Consider the following 16544-nt stretch of genomic DNA (forward strand, 5'->3'; position numbering starts at 1 on the left):
GTTCAAAATTTGAATATTCTTATTAAATTTTCTGGTTTCGCCACTGACGAATAATCGTGCCTCGTAGACCTGATATTCAAAACTTTAGGCTAGCCAGATTGTCCTAGTGTTGTTTACATCCATAATTTGTGTATATATAAGCTGGCATGAAAGAATCACGAGCCTGTGGTTATTGAAGGAAGTTTGGATCATTGGATGTCCTTATTCATATATTATTACTGAAATCCAGAAACTTCTTTTAATACTAAATCAGAGATCAGCCAAGACCGCTATTAATTCTTCTTGACTTACCTGCACTAAAATCCTACAACATGTGGTGTTTATATGCAAGTAGCATACTTAACAAAATTTGACCAATATGTGTTTGTACAACCAGTTGCTCTAGTGGTGAGCATCCTCTACTTCCAACCAAGAGGTTGTGAGTTCGAGTCACCCCAAGAGCAAGGTGGGGAATTTTTTAAGGGAGAGAGCCGAGGGTCTATCGGAAACAGCCTCTCTACTCCAGGATAGGGGTAATGTCTGCGTACACACTATCCTCGATTGTTGTTGTTTATGTGTTTGTACAACCACTAGAAATACTATTTTTTTTTTTTATTTGTTTATCTGCAGTTTGTCGTTAAACATATTACTAGGGCTATATTCAATTGTGGACAAGTCTGTCTGATGTTTAATTTCTTTGGACTGGAAGAAATAGCAAAATTAGTAAATTTGGAATGGATTCCCAGTTGAGGAATGGGAGGCAATAGATGCTCCTTTCTCTCTCTCTCTGTTCCCCACAATATTTAATGTTAACTAGTAGTCATACTCGCGCGATGCGCCGTCAATATTAAAAAATATTAATTAAATTAAATAATGATCGGGCTTGTTTGAACATTAGATCGTATTGCTTTAATAAGTTTTAATTGTCATTTTATTTGCCAATATGATATACCAATAATAAAATCTCTATTAAATTAAAGGGACTTACATAGTCATTGAATAACATTTTTGTTCTATATTTGTCTTTATTATATTATCCAATGTTTAGTATTATTCATCGTTAATATAAATTTTTATTAACATATTATTTTGTTTAATATTTTATCATATATTTTGTTACTCTTGAAATATTTTTTTATTTTGAAGTTTATTCTATTGTTCTCAATTAAATTGTCTGAATTTTAATTAATAAAATCTCTAATAAATTGAAGAGACTTATATATCATCGAATAACTTTTTTGTTCTGTATATTTCTTTATTATACTATCCAATTTTTAGTATTATTTCATGTTGCAGTTTAATTTTCCCATTTGGTTTATAACCTTAAAATATAAGGGTGGAAATCATTTACAGCTTCAATTTTATTTTAAAAACTTTAGACACCGCCCCCCCCCCCCCCCCCCCCCCCCCAAATTTTAAGATTGTATTTTTAGCCCAAGCGACGCATAATTTGTCCAAATTATAAGAGGGATCAATTGATTTTGTGGCCCATTACAAACTTGTATTTAGTTTTATGACCCCATCTCTTTTTTTATACATGAGAGATTTGCTTTTACACATAAGAGATCTTTCTTTTATACGTAAAAGATCTAAAAAGATATTTTCTTAAATTTAGCATTGTAAAAAACCATGAAGGCCTAAAACCCTTATAAGAGATGGCCGCCCTTCTCTCATGCAATTTATTCCATGAGGTTTCTTGTGTAGGAGTTCTTAGGTGTTATTTGTACATCACACCCCTTTACAATTTGAAAATTGAGAAAGTGACATTTTTAGATCTTTTATGTGTAAAAGACAGATCTATTACGTATAAAAGTAAATCTCTCATGTATAAAAAAGAAAAAGATGTAGGATCATAAAACTAAACACAAGTTTGTAAAGAGCCACAAAACCAATTGACCCGTTTTTTCGTCTTGGTTGTGTACTCGTATTTTACTTCTTTCATTTCCAACAATAGCCGCTAAATTTTTAATAGATTTAACTAAATTATGACGAACTCTCAAATTCTTGTACTTGATTAATTTTTATTTAGTCATGAAAAGTATGTTTAATGAATTTGTTCCTAGGGAAATTCTGTTGAAATACCTAGTTTTATTATCCTAAAAGTAGAGTGGCCTTACTATCTAAAAGATTTATATTTAATCAAACTTATAAAAGGTTATATATACGGGAAAATGCAAAACAGGTACGTATAGAAATATATATATTGCAACACACAGATAGAAAAGGCCAGCAAAGCTTCTCTCTGGTTCTTGCCCTTTGAAAGGTTTTCATTACATACTATAGAAATGTAACTAGTTGCTAGTTGCTTGATTTCTTCTAGTATACTACTCCCTCCGTTCTAGAATTTATTTTTTTTGGTCCGTTCTAAAAAAAATGACCTATTTTTAAATTTGAAAACAATTTAGCTTAAACTTACAAATATATCCTTAATGAAAAGCTTTAATAATCACACAAATACTCTGGGTCCCTTTTTAATTTATTTATGATCACAAATTTCAAAATTTTTTTTTTTTTTTTTTTTTTTTACTTTGTACCTAATCAAACAGGTTCACACAAATTGTAACTGAGCGCATCAATTAACACTTACATCAAGTAGTTTTGACCAAAGGCAAGTAATTAATTTTGACCAAAGATGTCAAATCATTGCACAACTCTATGAGGAACACGTATTTGATATAATTCGGAGGAGGAAAATATGCATTTGGATGCACGCAAGAAATTAAACTCAATAAAGTGCTCAAAATATCAGATCCTTGTGTTGATAACATTTTATAAAATAAGACTGTAAAGTAAATAAATCGAAGACAAGTATAGAGAGAGATTGATATATTATTCAACTTCAAACTGATATACATAATGAACTGAAATCTTCTCTATTTATAGAAGAAAGGAAACAGCTGCGAGGCTTTTCAGGAAGCAACTGCAAGACTTTCTTCTAGTATACTACTCCCTCCGTTCCCGATTTTTTTTTGGTCCGTTCTAAAAATAATGATCCATTTCTAAATTTGAAAATAATTTAGCTTAAACTTACAAATATATCCTTAATGAAAAGTTTTAATAACCACACAAATACTCTAGGCCACTTTTTAACTTGTTTATGACCACAAATTTCAAAAATCTTCATTTTTTTCTTAAATTTCGTACCCAACTTTTTTCTTAAATTTCGTACCCAATCAAACAGATTCACGTAAATCGTAACTGAGGGCATCAATTAACACTTATATCAAGTAGTTTTGACCAAGGCAAGTAGTTAATTTTGACCAAAGATGTCAAATCATTGCACAACTCTATGAGGAACACGTGTTTGATATAATTCGGAGGAGGAAAATATGCATTTGGATGCATTCATTTATTACAAGGCTCCACAAATGATATATATATATATATATATATAAATAAATATTGTAAAGTAAAGACAAGTATAGAGAGAAATTGATATATTATTCAACTTCAAATTGATGTACATAATGAACTGAAAACTCCTCTATTTATAGAAGAAAGGAAGCAGTTGTGAGGCTTTTCTTGAGCTGTTTGTAAGTTGTCTGCTTGAGCAACTCAAGAAAATCATTTCATATGAAGCTGCTGCAAATCATTTCATTGAGTTGCTTGCAACCTGCCTGCATCAGTTGCTTGTACATAAACTTCAATAAAGTACCAAACGAATAATCTTTTTAGGAAGATTATCTATAGCGGAGTAATAAATGGACATACATATTTTATATATATATATATATATGGTCTCGACAAAAGTTACTGAATGCATAAAAGTCTAAACTACAGTCAATTTATCGTCTTTCTTTTAATGTATGGGAAACAGCCATATTTGCTCTTTGTCATTTCAATTAAACTTTTTATTAGGGGTACAAATCGAACCGAAAAATCGCATCAAACCGATTAAAAAATCCGATGATGTTTGGTTTCATTTGGTTTGGTATTGAATAAAAAAAATCTGAATCAAACCGACACATAAATATATAAGTTATATATATACTTTTAAGACTTTATATAGAATTTTCTTTAAAAAATATCTAGATATTTGGGATTCTCTTATGTGATATAATATTTAATAGGATATGAAGTGCTCCATTTTTATTAACTTTAAATAATGTGTTGTATGATCACTTTCTTATTAATTGTTACTGAAATGCATTAATCTCTGTGTTATTCCATATTCATATGTCAAGATCTATTAGATTCTTATATCTTTTTCGAATTTGAAGTGGTATTTCGATAATTGAAAATTAAATAGAGCATATCATTATTAGGTATCATATTGATTTTTATATTTAAATATTAAATTCAGTTAACCTTGAAAGTGTACATCAATAAAAAATTATTATCAGACAACTACAAAAATAACTATCATGTGTTACTAAGAAAATTGTCAAATAAAAATATTTTAATACATCATATGTTTGTCAATTTTTTTAATTTTTATTAAACATATATTTACTTATAAAAAATTTAACAAAGCAAGATTGATATATTATTCATGTAACAAAAAACCCGAAAAATCCGACAAAATCGAACCTATCCAAACCGATATAGTTGGTTTGGTTTGATTTTAATAAAAATCGAACCAACCCGATCCATGTACACCCCTCATCTTGATCTAATGTTACTCTATCACTAAGAGAAAAATCTTATTACCCTGGATCCCGAACGGAGCTTGAACCTTAGGTTAAGTAGCCAAAAGTTGAGATGTAAATTTGGGTTAACTTATAAATCAAACAGCACTGACTACCTTCCTTTTCCTTAAAGAAAACAAAAGCATTTTTGAAGTAGATGCATATTTATCATTTAAATCATAGTCTAATCTGGCACTTGTTAGTATCATATATGTAGGTGGCTGGCTTTACACTTTTCAAATTCTTTTCTTGCAAGCCTGGCATTCTGATTTAGAATCAATATTAGTCCAATATATTGGTCATCCCGCCTATCTTTTTGGGGGAAACTACTCATTTCGGGCTTTTAGAGCAAATATGCTATCAATATTAGCCAATTTATAAAACTCCATTCCACAGTGAGTAGTAGCAATGTTAATCATTAATTTCTGGTTCATTTATGGTGATTAGAATTGAGTGACACAGATTCTATTCCCTCTTTTTAGTTTCCATTTTTTTACCATCTTTCAACTAATATTAGTAATTTTTTTGGGTCAAAACAAAGATAAAATACATATGTATAAGAGTGCTTTAAAATTTGGAAAAATATAACATTTGAAGTGGAGATTGAAACACTGTTTGATTGCTTAAAAAGTGAAGAAAATAAGCTAAACTTCTATTGAAAAGCCACTGAAACTCGCAAAAAATTTAATTTAAAATTTTGGGTTTTGAAATTAAAATTTGTTTCGTGTGTGTGTTATTGGGATAAATTAGAAACAACTCAAGGAGTTTGTATCCCAATTTTGGGATGATTTAGTGGAGTTTTGATGTGATTTTAATGAAATTAAAAATAGATGTTGAACATGAAAGAAGATGTGATGTGTATTCCCTATATACCCCCATATATCATTTGCGTATCTCATATGTATCAAATGTATATTCCTGATATATACATGTATACCTATGTGTGAGATATATGTTAGATACATGTACCACAGAAAAATTTTTATACTTGATTTTAACTACTGATTTTGAGTCCAAACAAGTCCAAATCACCTCCAATCTTGCTCAAAGTTTTGTATATTGCCTTATTTATGTGGTTTCAACAAATTCTAATCATTCCCATTAAGAAAAAAAAACTTTTTTTTCCTAGGTTTTTATATGTTATATATCATTGATATAAATTTTTAGTCCAAACCCGTGCAATCACCTCAAATCTTTCTCAAATTTTATATATTAACTCATTTACATGTTTTCAAAAAATCTCAACCATGCCCGTTGAAAAAAAAAAAATCTTTTTTACCTAGGTTTCTTGAATGTTGTATATCATTGATAATTGTTTTGACTATTTTTGATAACATGACTTTATCTCTTTGATCTTTTATTGAATTGGACCACAGCTGTACCTTTAGTTCAAGGCCCACGATTGAAATCTAAATTGGGACTTTAAAATTTTGATTTTTGACTGCCTTCCAAATTCCTACGGACTCCCTTTTGTTGGTGTGACTCCGAAAGATTGGGCTGGCTGCAACTTACTGATAACATCGTGTGACCCGAAAGTTAAGAGTTCAAATTGTAAAAATGATTTCGTGCAAAAGTGCAAGATAACGCTACGCGCGAATGATCGAACATTGAATGGTTTGCATAATGAAAGTTGAATGCACCTGACTCGCCTTAACAATAACAACAAATTAAGTAGAATCCCATAAGTGAATTCTGGAGAAGGTAGTGTGTACGCAGACTTTATCCCAACCTTATACATGTAGAAATGTTGTTTTCGATAGGTCGAACATGCTTCTTCTTTGAATCGTTTGTATAATAAAAGTTTATTGCACCTGACTGTTTCCTAAGTGATTGATAGGACAGATAGAAGTCAAATAGCATGCCAAGGTTGGACAAATAGAAGTCATTGGGCCCATTCTATTCCCAAACCTGTTGAGAGGACAATGGATTGAATTTTGGGAGAAGAAATTGAATGACAAACGTTGTTGGATTTAGTTGAAAATTCATGTGATTAGACGAAGGAACAACATAGGATCCTCGATGTAGGGAGGCTTTAAAAGTCAAATCATGCATCTTAATTTAAATTTAAGTTCCATCACATGATATAACTTCCTATTCTCTTTTAATATCTTCTCTTAATTTCAGAACTATATATATAGTCACATTCTTTTGTTCAAATCAAATAACATCTTCCTTTATATCATCAAGAAGGAATGGTTCCTCTGTGTCACTGAACTAAAACTGATTTAACTTCTAGGATTAACAATGTAAAACATGCGAATACACGTTATGCTATTGTATTCAATAAAGAAGTGTTAAAAGTAGTGCTATAGTTGGGTCAGATCTGCACTTGACTTTACAAAAGTGGTATAGATTTGAGTTTATTGAATAATGAGAGGAGGTTTTATTTTAACATATGGACCTCTTTCACAAGTGAAAACGTTCAAATATGCTTTTGAATTATGCAAAATGGTCCAGATTTATCCCTCAGCTTTTTGCGATATAGTTCAGAGTTGACCACCATTATTCCACCACCATCACTCTAAAAGCTAAGAAAGAAAACGTTATGTAGGGTGGGGTTTGAGAAAGTTTCAAGTACACAATTTAGCAGATCTGCGGGGGAATAGATATAAAAATTCCAATTAAACCTTATAATACTGTTTCATAAGTGATTGAAAGGAACATATCAAGGTTCAACAAATACTAAATTGTCTTTTGGATAATGCCATTTTCAAAACCCTACACTGTGCGGAGGTCAATGGATTGAATCGTGCATGGTAGAAGAAATGTATAGCCTGGAAGCTTAACCAAAAGCAAAAGAAAATGTCAAGATAAGTTGATTTAGTTGAAAATAATCTCGATGTTGAGAGGCTTAAGGTTCAAATCATGCATCTTAGGAATTTAATGACTTCAAAGTTCCTTCATAATGATGTAACCTCCTCTCTTTTCAAACTTTAGATCTGTTAATTTCAGAACCTAACTTAGTATGCTTTTGTTTTAGATAACTTACACCTAGTATTTGGCGCTCAAGTAATCAAACACTAAATTACAAAATAAAGTATCCATTGTAGAAAAATCTTTTGGATTAAATCCCCCTTTCTATTTTCTCATGCTCTAGTTCACTCTCTAGTCTCTATGATGAGATACAGATTCTCATTCTTAAAACAAATTAATTGTTTAGGGGAAGATCAAGTAAACTAAAATGATTTGAGTATAATGAATCTTAAGACCTATTTCATTTTTCGTTCAAAAGATAATGTAATGTATTTTCCCTAAAGCGATGTAGAACTAAATCCTGGACGTTATCCAATCGATCAAATGAAGACAAAAAGAGCAGAATTTGTGGAAATAGGAATAATTCATACTTTTTCAGTTAATTGACTTCAAACAAATATTTTCACTTCATTTACTAGGTGAAATAGTGTTGTGGATCCAAATTCACTTTAAGCTTCTCAAAACCCTAAAAAGCCGAGAGAACACAACAAAACAACAGTTAATCACCATGATTATAGACAGATCAATGAATGCTAGCTATCCTTAAAACGACCAAAATTCATCAATTATAATGCTTCTAAAAATGTCATAATCCGTTGTGTGACCAACTTCTTTGAGCTAGTAGCTTTTCTTTCTCTTCTAAGTATTTATTTTGTCTCTTTTTCTTTAAATGGTAATGCATCTAGATATGTCCAAAGGGTATCACTAATCCAATAATCGAGTGTTCAAAGCCGTAGTTAAATCTTCTTTATATTTTTCCTTTTCTAGCAGAGCAATATTCCTAGATATATAGAGGATAAGCTGCGAAAATTTAGAAAAAAAAACATAATTATCTTAAAGACACCATATTCACATGGCCTACTTGTACTCTTTACTTGAAAACGTTAAAGAAAATAATTTCATGAAGTTGGTTAATGGGGTTCGTTCCTAAAGATTATGAACACGAAAAGATATTGGACAGGACACACTATTGAAAGATGACCACATGTTAGAAATGGAAATGAGCTGTAATATATCAGAACACAAGAATTATTAATGTCAGTTTTGGGTTTATGTGAAGAGATAGGGAAGAAAGAAACAGCCCCACATGTTTATACTGGAATGGAATAAAGCAACATGAGACCGATCTTGTGATAATTTTTCCGACAGTTTCTTGACTAGACCAGTCTTTCTCCAACATAACTTAGTACTCCCTCCATGTATGTTCAACTCCTACCTACAATTTTTATTGATATCATTGGTGTCTTCTAGCTAGTTATTTCATTACATACTTGTTAAACTGTTAAATAAATAGTCATAAACTTTTATATATATCAGAAGTTTTGGGTTATACTTTTATATATATCAGAAGTTTTGGGTTGGAATCTCACCGTCACTCGCTGTGAAGGAGAAAAAAAAAAGAATTCCCATGTGTTATTAAGTAATTAGAAGTGTGGATGCTCAAATAGCTTAAGTTTTTTTTATGAGATGATCTTCACTCACTTCAACATGCACCTACTAGCGTAGGTACCAAATAATTCATCAGAGTGAGGGAGATCTAATTAGTTCCGTAGTTCTTTACAATTATAAGTTCACTTATATATATATAAAACCATTTTTATAAAAAAAAAATGGATAAAAATTAACATAAACGATCTATAAATAGACACAAGACATCTTTATATAAACATTTTTCTTCGATTCAAGTTGGATATTATCTATTCAAATTGTAAAAGACCATAGGAGATCATTTCCTCCGCCAATACAAGCTCGTCATTTTACGTGGGGTACAATTACAAATATACAGTCATATAGGATGTCTTGACATTCACATATACATGTTTGGAAGTACGGATGTAGTTATTGCTGATTCATGCATGTATATAAACAACATAAGTTAGGGAAGATTCTAATTCTATAAACAATCACATATACTAATATACTATATAATATAGCTCAAGGAATTAAGGTGTGCCATAAATGTAGAGTTGTTGGAACTGCAGGCTCATTGACAGGCAAATCATCACGCTGAATGAAAAAATCTTTTTTTTGTCCAACTAAGTAGTAATTTCTATTAGGTTCCACTTTTTTTTTTTCATACTGCCCAAAGAACCTTTGGATCGAGATCCACAACTATGGATTCCGATTATTCTTTTTTTATTTTTGCTTTCATCGAATATGATCTACTACTCTTATTTGCTACTCTACCATTAACTTCTTTAAAAAAAAAGGATTCCAACAACAAAACTGCTTCCACAACTGTGAAAGGAAATTTCTATAACATGTTCAGCAGATGCCTGTTCATCCACTGTTGCTAACTGAGTGTCATAAGCTGGTTCATTCAATCCCCACCTCATTAACTAGCTTTTGGGGTTGAATTAGGCCCAAGGTCAATTTATTTTGGTATCCGAGCCAGACCCATCCTGATTATTTTTACCGATGTTAAGCCCCCATTTATATTGTCCACGCTCCAGTTTGCAGTCCTAGGCGTGAGTTGGAGTGTTGAGTTGTCCCACATCGGTGGGATTTGAGGTCCTTGGTATTATTATATGGTCTTGGGTAATTCTCACCTCTTAAACTAGCTTCTGAAGTTAAAGTTAGGTCCAAGATCCATTTATCGATAAAAGTGACTAAGTTTTTTAACTACCAAATCCATGAAGAAGCGATACCACTTAAAAATAAGATATTTAAGACCATCCTATGATCCTAATATAAACGATACCACTTAAAAATAAGATATTTAAGACCATCCTATGATCCTAATATAAACGATACCACTTAAAAATAAGATATTTAAGACCATCCAATGATCCTAATATAAACAATACTAATTTGTCATATATATATAGTAGTAACATAGTATTTGAATGAGCTAATCCACCTTTCAAACCTAACGGTAAGGATAAGGTATACGTAAACACTACCCTTTCACTTGTGAGATTATACTGGAATAATTGTTGTAATCTACCTTTCAAGCAGGAAAGCACGAGAAGGGGTTGTTTAGTAAGAAAGAAGGTAGATGAAAAAGAGAATTAATAAGGTGAGTATTGAAGTAGTAGTACCCCTATGCTATAAGTTTATTTACACAGCAGCAAAGGTCAGCAGAAGCTTTTAATAACCAAATATAGGGGTATAATCTTATCTTTAAAGACTATTGAAAAACAAAATGCAGATGTAAATGAAAGTGCAAGTTGAGAAGGAAATTAATGCTGCAGTATGGAAAACAAAACAAAAGCTTTGAAGAGTGCTTAAAAGTAATTAAGCCCGCCCGCAATGGAGCATGTGAAGAAGAGAAATATTGACAGATGGGGAAATAAACCCGCCTTACAAACTGTAACCTTTGCATGTTGAACACGTACCAATTTTTCTTCCCACAAATTCAGCCCTTAATTCTTCATTCACCAATCTGATCATATGATAATAGTAACACACTAGCTAGCTGATGTATCAAGAAAATGCCAAAAAGAAAACACGTATAGCTTCATCATATTATACAAGAAATAATAAATATCAAGATTAACACGAAGAAAAGTGCTTAAATTTAAGTGCTAGCAATGGTTGACCTACTAGCTAGAAATCATCATTAATTGCACAGAAAATACCCCAAGAACACGTACAAAAAAAATCAGATGGAATTTAAAGTGGACAAATGGAATTTCATAAAGAAAATAAATAAAGAAGAACCAAGGTGACTAAAAATGTCTAGCTAGGAATTAACCCTAACAAAAAGTTAATTTAGTAATCTCTTACAACAAATCCTTGGCTAGTGATAATATATCTAGCTAGCTGCCGTCTACCCATTTTGCTCCTCCATATGAAATAGATGCTTTTTTTAAACCATAAAAAGGTGAAAAGCATAATAGTGAAGAAAATGTTTTTAGGGTTTTTTACCAAGAGTGTGCTTGTTGTTGTGCATCCAAACTTTGAAAACATGTCGCTGAACATTTGTCTCGGCACAAAACTGCTGCACTAATGCCTCATCTTGCTTTTGCATACGCCACCCCAATCTTTCAGCAAATGCCAACATTTTATCCTTTTGGTCTGCTGTGAACTTTGTCCTAAACCTCTTTCTTGATGAACCACCCACCCCACCATTTCCCCCACCCCCACTACTGCTTGGGTTCGACATATCTTCATCTTCTCTAGAAGTTGATGGTAGTGCTAAGGGTCTTTGGTGTGATGGTGGGGTGACGTGTAGGTACCCAGATGGGTGGTGAGGGGTTCGATAGGAAGTGTAGGGAGAAAATTGGGGGTGGTGGGAATGATGGGGTTGGGGGTGGTGGTGGGTTAGGTGGGGTGGAGGGGTATGGTGGAACACCTCTCCTTCAACCTCTTTCCGGTGGAAATTCCGGTGGCAATTGCAGGCAGCACATTTCAGAGCATCCATAGTACCTGTTGCGACATAATATAAGTAACTAACTAAAAAAATCACACGTAAAGGATGTGTTGGGACAAATATAATTAGTAATTAAAAGTAGTATACATTTTCTAACAATTTAAACTTATAAATGAGATAGTAATACGCTTCAACATTAATACCTTCTTCGCCGGCGGGCATAAAATCTCCGCAGCCATCTACAGCATGTCCACCTATGCCCACAGCATGATTTTTCAAGCACTCTCTATACCTAACACTACTTTTTCTAACAGTAGTGGAAACACCTTCTTCAACTCCTCTAACTGAATTATTTCCTTGTGTTTGGTAATTCACAGTCGCCGCAGCTGATGATATTTGGTGAATATTTCCAATTTCCTCTTCTTGCTCCTCATGTTCTTCATCAAATTCCATCACTCTCTCTTCAATCACCCTCCCAACCTACACCCTTTTTTACTTTATAATTATATAGCTGGCTATATATATTATGTAATTATTGGAATTTGACTACAAGAAAAAAATCTACATCACCCCTCAAAGAAATTAGATCTAAAAGTGGGGTTGTATATAAAAGAATTAGATAGTGAGAGGAGGGGACAAAGGGAGAGAAAAAAGAGACTGAAAAATGATTAGTGATGAGAAAGATGATGATCAGAAGAGAAGATAAGAGAAAGAGCTAAGGTGTGGACATAAATTACCCAAACCTGCAAAAGAAAAAGAATAAAAAGATGGCCTTTTTACTTGATTCTTGCTTATATATTTTTTTTCTCTCAAAACCCTAATTGTATTAGTTTCTTTAACTTTTATGTGAGGTAATTAATGGGAGGGGTAAAAAGATGGATTTTTACTGGAGTTGAGATAGTAAAACATGTGCTCCCTAGGGTGAGAGCATCAAACATGAATGCTCCTCACTGGCAATCAGAACATTTTTTGGCCAATGGAGGTAAAAGTGAAGGGTCATTGAAATTACTTTACAGTAAGCACGAGAATGGAAAATAAGATGGCGTGTCTGCTCAGTATTTCAGTTTAGTGACGTCTTGTACACCTGCAAAAAGCCTGTACCTTTGGAAAAATTAAATTTCATTGTATCTTATGAAAATTAATCTTTTGAAGCTCCAAGGTTTTAAATAGTGTGGTTAATTTAGACAAAGCTCTTTACCATTTTTGGGTTGATCTTTGCCTTCGTTAGCATATTTGTTTAGATTATTCAATCTCCGTATCACTTTATCACCTATCTCGCTGTTATTTCAATTGTTATTTCTGCTTCTTCTTTTTTTAAAACCGAAAATCTATCGGAAACACAATTTCCCTGCTTCGTTGTTGTTGCTGCTGCTCTGCTTCGTTGGAGCTGTTTAAAATTTCCCTATGAGTCAAAGGTCCACTTATCCCACCTAAACACAATTTACTTACTGATTATATGATGCATAAAACTTAAAAAATTTCTAACTAGCGATTGATTAAGTTCATAAATTGACTATCCATTTAGTTTCAAAGACAAATATAATATCGAGAATGGACATTGTAGTCCCAGCAAACAGTGTGCGGATATAAGGGACAAAGAGCAAAAGAAAAATGGGAAGGAATGGTTGTGCTTCAAAATGAGGAAACAAAGGGAAGAAAGTTAAACGGTGGGAAGAGAGGGAACTTGTCGGCATTTATGGCAGCTGCTCCGCTACGTGCTTCCTTCTCCCACACACTGTGACGCCACCATTTTTCTATTTTAGGCAACTTATAATATTACTGAGAAAAAAATAGACCTAAAAATAATGCAATTTGCACTGCAGTACTGATCCTGGACACTGTGATGACAAAATTATTGATATGAAGCTAATCTAACAAGCTAAGTTCCAAGTAATATAGGTAGGAGTAATTAATATCAAACGAATTGCTAAAGAACTTAAGGATTAGGTTTGCCAGAAATGAGAACTAGGGGTAGTTTGATACGTGGATTAAATTATTCCGGGATTATAATCCGAAAATTATAATTCCTGTACTAATTTATCCCATCTGGGAGGTGAGAAAAAATTCTAAGTTTGATGGGATAAGATGAGATATTTATGATTAAGTTTGATATTATTTGATACTATTTTTGGTTGACGATATAAATTTATCCCATGATAAATTTATAATGTCAATAAAATAACAGTATAAATTTAATCTCACACCTTATCCCGCGTACCAAATAACCCCTAATTGTACAACACATGCACTCTCCTTAATACATAGGCCAATATGGATTAGATCGGATTCATAATTTAAACTCAATAGGTTCAGTTTTTAAAGTTTTTAAAGCTGAACTCATTCTAGATTTTTAATGTAAGGGTTCAATATTTAATATTTATTAAAATTTTAGTGGTTTTCACATGTATATTTATGTTCTATATCAAAAGTACTGGTTCAGTTCAACCTGCGATGCCACATCCACTGCTGCAACATGGTGCTACGAAGATTAAACAAAGAACAAGAAAAGAAGGAACACATGATATATGGAAATTCTTGAAAGGTTGACTAAATACAGTAAATGATATTTGTCCTCTTTTTCGGTGTTGGGAATTACAGGAAGAATTGACTGCGTGCATTTGAGGGATAAGCAAATGGCTTCTAACTATTTTCTTAAATTTCTTGCGTCAATATAGTAGCATGTTTACACTTCAAAAAAAAGTGCTTACCTCTTGATTTTTCAGTTGACTCACGTCATAAAAATAACTGGGAATCAAGTTTTAATGATTACTAATGGCATCGATATATTTTTGGGCTAGCTGGCTCTAAATGATAATTATTATCACTAAGAAACTGCGCAAATTTCTATTGAATAATCGATCTTAAGACGTTGATGTAAACCTTGATTTGCGTGTATCGAAGTTCTAGTTTTAGAAGAGAGTCATTTGTTTTTTTTTTTTTTCCTTCCAAAAAGACAAAGTAATAGTAGTAGCTATTTTTGTAACGAATTATGCGTTATTTGTTTTTACGGAAGGGACAAAATACCCTCAAGCTATTCGAAATAGATTGTTTTTACCATCCGTTAAATTTTGGTACCAATCAATTAAGTTCTTGCTGTCTAAAATTTGGATCACTTCTACCCCGATTTTCTAACGGCTGAAGTTTATATCCTAATCCTTGTCTAATTGGATTAAATAATTTTAACCATTTTAAGAAATTTTTAATCCATCTTTTTACTTTAATTCCCTCTGTCGTAGTAAATCGTCAAATTAAATTTTTGTTTAAGCGGCAGTGGTGCTAGGAATCAAATATGTGCACCCAATCAATATAAATCACCCGTTGTATCATTTTCTTTTTCGTCATTTGCCATGTATTTTAGTGTGACAAATCTTTTCTTTTTTCATTTTACATTGACATCATCAGTATTCTCTCTAGTTCAATTTCTATCATTATTAACACCATTAGGGCTTATATATTTGTATGTAATAATAATCTTTTTATGAATTCTGTGTTCGATTAAACATCCAAACAATTACAAATGGGGCGAAGAAAGTATTTGAGAAGACAAATTATACATACTCTCTTTGACTATGATTTTTTAAACATTTTTGATATTTTAAGTAGATAATTCTGATACACTTTTTTTTATGACAAAGGGAGTATAAGGATTCTTTTTATTTTTTATTTCACCCTTTCGTTTTCAATGGCGTGGAGTGTGGGGTTGTAGTAAAGGGGAACAACGATGGTGACTACACATAAAAAGCAGACCTGAGAAGCTCTGACTCTTTTATCTCCATTTCCGTCCATCTTTTCTTGCCAGTCCCCTCCTCTCCCTCCTTTTTTTTAATTTAATTTTTCATCGGGTGTTTTATATTTATATGTTTGGAGTACTGTGTCACGCCCCAACCTTGGAAACGCGACCGGCGCTCAACCGAGTGAACTCGACCGAGCAAGCCTGTTAGATACTTTCTATCCACTTCACCCATAATCAAGACAAGACGTGATTTCATTAATTAACAGCAGGATGTTCATTAATACAATCATAAATCGTTTCATTAGGCATTGTGCCTTTAAATCTCAAAATACATATTTTTTTATAGTTCGAGTGGAACAAGTGATCAAACACAACACAACTTGTTTAGCATTCCCAACATCCATATACAACCCACATAGCGTCTACGGAGCCTCTAAAGATACAAAAGAGAGTAAAGATGGTGCCGACAACAAGGCCCCGGCTATACCTAAAAAAGTGACCATAATATAAACAAAAGGTACAATACATGACCCCGGAATGAAATGAGGCTCACCGAGTCCGCTGAGAAGAGGATGCAACATTATCTGTGATCAACACAGATAGTGTTTGATCCACAAAATTCCTGTAATACCCTGCTAAGCCCAAGAAACTGCGAATCTCATTGGGCGTTGTAGGCCTAGGCCAATTCTTTACTGCTGAAATCTTTTTAGGATCAACCTTGATTCCTTCTCTAGAGATAACATGACCCAAGAATGTGACAGATTCAAGCCAAAATTCACACTTTAAAAACTTCACATACAATCGGTGCTGATGAAGAGTCTGCAACACCGCCCTGAGATGATCGGCATGGTCCTCCCGACCTCGTGAATACACAAAAATATCGTCAATGAACACTATCACAAAGGAATCAATAAAA

The 16544-nt window shown here is 32.7% G+C and overlaps 1 protein-coding gene across 1 annotated transcript; it reads right to left on the minus strand.

Annotated features, from left to right (window-relative positions):
• Nucleotides 1-11214: 11214 nt before the first annotated feature.
• LOC107779291 (zinc-finger homeodomain protein 2-like) lies at nt 11215-12643 on the minus strand. Its single transcript, XM_016599683.2, has 2 exons — nt 12099-12643; nt 11215-11951 (listed from the first exon to the last, which is right to left on the minus strand). Exons 1-2 carry the CDS (start codon nt 12346-12348, stop codon nt 11437-11439), a joined length of 765 nt encoding a protein of 254 aa, XP_016455169.2. The 5' UTR covers nt 12349-12643; the 3' UTR covers nt 11215-11436.
• Between the last annotated feature and the right edge of the window lie 3901 nt (nt 12644-16544).

Source organism: Nicotiana tabacum, chromosome 12, assembly GCF_000715075.1.
Source record: "Nicotiana tabacum cultivar K326 chromosome 12, ASM71507v2, whole genome shotgun sequence".
Classification (NCBI taxonomy): Eukaryota; Viridiplantae; Streptophyta; class Magnoliopsida; order Solanales; family Solanaceae; genus Nicotiana; species Nicotiana tabacum.

Coding starts and splice junctions, on each gene's coding strand:
- LOC107779291 (XM_016599683.2), bottom strand. CDS start 12,348: ATGGAATTTGATGAAGAACATGAGGAGCAAGAAGAGGAAATTGGAAAT. Junction 11,952..12,098: donor TATGCCCGCCGGCGAAGAAG/GTATTAATGTTG, acceptor ATGTCGCAACAG/GTACTATGGATGCTCTGAAA.